This window comes from Populus euphratica, unplaced genomic scaffold, assembly GCF_000495115.2.
Source record: "Populus euphratica unplaced genomic scaffold, PopEup_1.0 scaffold87.1, whole genome shotgun sequence".
Taxonomy (NCBI): Eukaryota; Viridiplantae; Streptophyta; class Magnoliopsida; order Malpighiales; family Salicaceae; genus Populus; species Populus euphratica.
Window position 1 is genome coordinate 304,471 of NW_011499900.1, and position 6,180 is coordinate 310,650.

The 6,180-nt window shown below is 31.9% G+C and overlaps 1 protein-coding gene across 1 annotated transcript; it reads left to right on the forward strand.

The window, feature by feature from the left end:
• Positions 1-1,236: 1,236 nt before the first annotated feature.
• LOC105132741 (glycine-rich cell wall structural protein 1.0-like) lies at positions 1,237-2,386 on the forward strand. Its single transcript, XM_011036412.1, has 3 exons — positions 1,237-1,444; positions 1,507-1,611; positions 1,770-2,386. The coding sequence occupies exons 1-3, from the start codon at positions 1,237-1,239 to the stop codon at positions 2,384-2,386; spliced, it is 930 nt and encodes a 309-aa protein (XP_011034714.1).
• Positions 2,387-6,180: the final 3,794 nt, after the last annotated feature.

Genomic DNA, 6,180 nt, shown 5'->3' on the forward strand with positions numbered 1-6,180 from the left:
TATACTAGCAAAATATTAAAAAATAAAACTGGTATAAATAATTTAAAAAATATACAAAAAAAAAATTAGGAAAAAAATAATTTTGAAAAAAAATAAAAAATAAACAAAGTATAAATAATTTAAAAAATAAACAAAAAAAATTAGGAAAAAATAATTTTGAAAAAAAATAAAAAAATAAACAAAAACAAAAAAATAAAAAATACACCATAAATTACTATTGTAATCTACAATATAATAGTGGGTGAACAGTGATCACCCACACTCTTTAACTTATTACTAAATTTTTTCATAAATAATTATTTATATGAATTATACCATGAAACATCTTATTTTAGAAATTACAATTCAAAATAGATATTATAGACTTGAAATTTCAAGGCAATTTAATAAGTAAAACAAAGTAAGGATAATGAATTAAATATTAAAAAAAAATCACCATTCACATATGTAAATAAAGACAAGCATCTTTCTATGAATTCAATTCAAAACTATGAAAGATGATATTTATAAAACCTAATTAAATCTCAGATTTAAACAAAATTTAAGCTATGAGTTAAGAGAGCAAATCCAAATTGATCATAATTTTTTTTATATATAATTTTTTTAGGAAAAACAACAAATTAAGAATTAAAATTTTAATCAAGTCAGATTAAATTAATAATTTAACCTATTTTTTCTCAACTTGGATTGGTTAAGACCATGAGACTGGCCGACTCAGTTCCTAAATTAATGATTGAAGGTTATTGAGGTTTTATAACTATAAAGAAGAGAAAAGGTTTTTTTACTTGAATTGTAAAATTGTAACGGAAGAAAGAATATTAATGAAACTTTTTAATTTTCCGAAAGCGTTGTGGTGTGAAACTTTTAGGAACTGGGCCTTGCTTTTGACTTTGCGTATATAGATCTACATGGCCCAAAGAAAGTATATAAAAAAAGGTAATGGAAAGGCCCAATTCTATATATTACTTTTAAACCAGCTCAATTCCATTACATTTATTTTTCAAAGAACCCACAATAGTTTTAAGAATAGAGGGACCTATATAAGAGAATCATAAACTTTGGGGTGCTATTAAATCTCCATATACGAGGTCGCTAAATCTTTTTGAAACTTTTAGCTCCCCTGTCAACTCTCAACCTATGCATTAAAGAGATCGTTGCAATCGATAGATCTTTGTGCTTTCATACTTTCATGATTTATAACAATATTCTACACTCGACAGGAGTAAAAATATAGTGATGAAAGAACAAGCTGAAAGACATACACCAAGATTAATGCTAACACCCAGTTCTTTAAGGGAGGAGCAATCAGTGGTTGTGGAACTGAAGTGGGGAGCATTTGCACTGGCTCATTTTATACAGCATCCGGTGCTGGTGGCACAGAAGAAAATGGTAGTTGCTCCCGTGGATTATCTGGTATTTCAGGCACTAAAGGTGCAAAATAAAGGTCGGGTGCATTTGGGGTGGTTGATTCTACAGGTAGTGGAAATTGTGGAGGCTGATCATCAGGCACTGGTGGAGAAAATACGGGGACTAAAGGTGTTGGTGGTGATCCTATAAATGGTGGAAATGGTGGAAAATCTCCCCACGGTGGTGGTGGTGGTGATAATATTGGTAGACCGGTGGTGGTGGTGGTGGTGGTGATAATATTGGTAGAAAAGGTGTTGGCGTGAGCTCATCAGCTGGTGGTAAATCTTGTTGTGGTGGTGGATTAAATAAGGGAAATGGTGGTGATAGTGTAAATTCATCTGGTGGAAAATTTGGTTGATCAGTACTTGGTGGGGAAAATATTGGGGATGGTGTCAACTCATTATCTGGTGATGGGATATCTGGTTCTGTTGGTGGGTCAAATATTGGAACTAATGGTGGTGCTGGTGTAAACTCGTTATCTGGTGGTATGTCTGGCTGGTCTGTTGGTGGATCAATTATTGGGACTAGTGGTGGTGGAGGTGTGAATTCAGATGGAGGTAATAGCCATGGATTTATTGGCGATGGGGTCACTTCAGGTGGTGTTGGTAAAGGGACCAGGGGAGGTGGTGGGAATTCTAATGGTACTGGAGGAGGAGAGGGTGGTGGTGATGGAGGGGGAGGTGGAGGTGGAGGAGGAGATGGAGGAGGTGGTGGTGGTGGGGAAGAGAGCGGTGGTGACGATGGTGGCGGTGACAAGGGTGGTGGGGATGTAACAACTTGTTGTGGTGATGGTACTAAAGGAGGTTGCACAGCTGGTGGTGGGGAAGAGAGCGGTGGTGACAATGGTGTCTGTGACGAGGGTGGTGGGGGTGTAGCAACTGGTGGTGGTGATGGGACTACGGCTGGGGGGGATGGGACTAAAGCAGGTTGCACGGCTGGTGGTGGAGATAGAACAAGTGGAGGAGGAGAAGGCACTTGAGGAGGCAATGGAGTTCTCCTTCTAGGAGGGGAGGGTCTTGGTGAGGGCTGAAATGGGTTGTCTGGTGAGATGGAAGTTGGGAAAGGCCATTGGCCACAGCTTCTAAATAGGTACTGGAATAATGGGTCACAGTTGGATGATCCTCTTGATCTTCTTCCACTACTTCTGCTCTGTCTACCACTACCTCCGCTGCTTCTGCTTCTACTGCCGCTGCTACTTCTAATTCTCTTCTCTTCTTTTTCTTTGCCTCTGGTAATTTGTCCGTGTTTGAGGTGAGCTCTCGCTTCTGAGAGTGATTCTGGTATCAAAAGCAGTGCTAAGAGAATCGCAATCACATTGTTTACTTTCATTTTTCTTGCTTTCATTTCGTTTTGCTACTCCTGTTCATCTCTGTCTGCATGAAAATGGTAACGAGTGCGTGCGTGCGTGCGTGTGTTGAAATATATGGGTCGTGCATTAATGCTCACAATTCTACCTTAAGACATTGATTAAACTTAATCTACTTTCGATACCTCTTAATCATCACTAGCCTGGTTCGTTTCAGGGCAAGTTTGTGGAGTATTAATGCCCTGTTGACGTTAATGCCACCGGTCATGTGAGTATCAGGAACCACTCAAAGGCTGGGCATGCCCTGAAGAGCAGCATCACCTTGTGTGGTGCTTAGTTACATAACCGTCTCCATTAATGGGCAGTAAATAGCAAGAGATGAGACCTGAGCGAGGCCAGCTAGTGTTCCGAGTCCCGATGGACCAATAGAAATGGACAGTGGCATAGCCTTGCAAAGTCTAGGTTTTGGACAGTGAGTCATAGAAAGGTGGGTGAGAAATGGGATGCTGCTCACTGTAATAGCTGCCTAGTTTTTTGTGCCATTTTTTTTCACGAGAAGAACCTTAAATGCAGACTACATGCCTCCTTTGAATGAATGTCAATCCTATCTATTTGTCTTTTATTAGTATCAGCTTATATATATTTCAATTAATTTTATAAAATATAAAATTAATAAATAAATAAATATTTAGTAATGATTAATATTAGTAATAGCAAAATTTAAATTTAAAATCATATAAAATTTTTTATTACTGAATTACTTATTAGATAATTAAAAATCATGTTAAATAGTATAATTTTTTTATATAAGATATAATAGAACTACCAGAAGCTCATTTCATATATTAATCATCTCATAATTGTTACATCCAGTTAAGTTAAGTTAATCTAGAAAAATTGTAATTTAGAGTGTAAAATTTTAATTTTAATAAAAAAATTAAGTCAAATTAATCTTATAACTCGTAAATGAATTCAATAACTGAGGCTATTTTCCAATTTTTTATATTTAATTTCTAGTATTTTTAGTTACTAATTTAATTCTTGCTCACAATACAATACACGAAAGGCATTGTTCTTTTTGTGCCTTTTTTTAGAAGAAACTTAAATGTATATCATATACCTCCTTTAAATAAATCCTCCTTTTATTTCTCTTTAACTCTTTAAGAATCATGCTCAATTGTTTAATTTTTTACATATAAGATATAATCGTGCTACCATCCGTTAGTTTCATATATTAATCAATTCCGTGGATCATAATTTAGTTAGATTAGTTTAAAAAATTCATAATTTAGAGTTTCATTTGGTTCAAATTTTAAAACGTCAACGTGTGTGAAATCGGATAAAAATAACAAAATTATTCTATTTTAATAGAAATAATTAAGTCAAATTAATCTAATAACTTGCAGATAAATTCAACAAATGAGGCTATTTTCCAATTTTTTGTATTTAATTTCTAGCATTTCGAGTTTCAACCCAGAGAAGAGGCTCTACCCAGCCCAGACACAACCACTTGACCCAAATCCAAGGTGCGAACCCGCCTAACCGAGAAGCTCAGAACCTCTGGATCTATTAGGACCGCCCAATCACAGCCGCGCCATCCTCATCCTAGCCTGCCGGCGAAGATATTAAAATTAATCATTTTAAAAATTTTAATTGAGCAGCTAGTTTAATTAGAGTAGTGTAAGGACAACAAAGAATAATTATCAAGGGAAAAAATATCAATATATAATAATAGATTCTTAGTAGACTTGAAGCCGAACATCAATATATAATAATAGGACTTCTTCTTGTTTTAATTGGATTTATATATTGCTCAAGGTCTCTCCTGAAAAAAAAAATCTAGCACATTAAGTAGGATTAAATATTTAAAGGAGTGTTTGAAAATTATATTTCAGAGTGGGATTGACTTGTATTTGATTAAAATTAGATAATGTTTTTAATTTCGGTATTATCATTAAACTAATTTTTTAAAGGCCTCAAATAAAATTTATATAAAAATAAAATCTAAAAGATATAAATTAAATGTGTGATGATTAATGAAGGTGCTATTTGGAACACGACGGCCCAAACAGTGTTTTATAAAAAAATATTTATTTTATTTAAAGTTAATTATTTAATTTTTTTTGCATATATTAATATGAAAAATAATTTTTAAAAATAAAAAAATATTATCTTAATACATTTCAAAGCAAAAATCATTTTGAAAAATAACTACTACCATATTTCTAAACATTTCTAAAATGTTATTCTATCATGATTTGATAAAATAAAAAAAAAAGTAGCTAGAAACTAGTATTTACTACCCCTTCTCAGTCACCTGCCCAATCTCATCACCTTAAATATCTACTAATACTTCATCTTATTTCTTTTTTTAAAAATATTTATCTATAAAAGCCTGTTTTTAAATGTTGTGATTGTTCATCACTGTATGATGATGTTACAAATAGGCTTTAATTATTTACTAGTTTTGATGTATTTTCTATAGACTTCTTTTCTCATCACATTCACTTTATAAACCTGAATATTTTGCTTAACACCACTATTGCACCATGTCCAGAATTTAGCTTCATTAAACATAATATCATAACTAATAACAATTTTCTTTGTACTAAAATTATATAGTTTACAAGCTTTTAAATATTCATCAATATAAAAAAATACATATTTCTTTATCATCATCAAGCTTTTTACTCTTTTAATATGGAATTTAAGCATTGAAAATACATTTAAAAATTATAAAATGATATATCTTTAGTCTTTTTTCATTTCAAGCTTTCTCTGTGTCATATTTTTAACAAGTATAGGATTTATAATCAACATACAAATACTCTAATTCATTTTTTGTTGCACCACTTCTTGTCAAAAAACTTCACACCATATCAATATAATTAGTGTGATTTTTTATTTTATAAATATTATTTTGTTGAGGTAGATAGACTGCATTAAATAATTGCTTCAATTTCATGAGTTTCATAAAATGTTATAAATTTATGAGTTATACTTTCTACCAGCATCTTTTTGAGAAACTTTTATTGGTTTGTTAGTGTTATTCTCAACAAATGTTTTATATACTTTTCAAAAGTTTCAAAAGCTTTATATATATAGTTAAAAAAAGAAAAATCCAAACGGCTTGACTAGGATAATCTTTCTTTCCTACATTATCATACTTTTATTGGTTTATTAGGGTTATATTATTTTAATGTCGAAGCATAGATTATTACACAACAAATAGCAAATAAGTTCATTATTGATATTTATTACAACCATAAACAATAAATAACATATATTTGGAGGAGGATTTAATCAGGAAACATCTTTCTTTTGTATATTATCATACAAGATGGGAACATAAAAAAAAGAAGCAATATGAATATTATTTATTTGTTTTTTTCAAGAAATTATTATTAAAGATTCATTTAAAACCTCCATGAACAAGAACTAGAACTGTTCTATAGTGTAAAATGAAT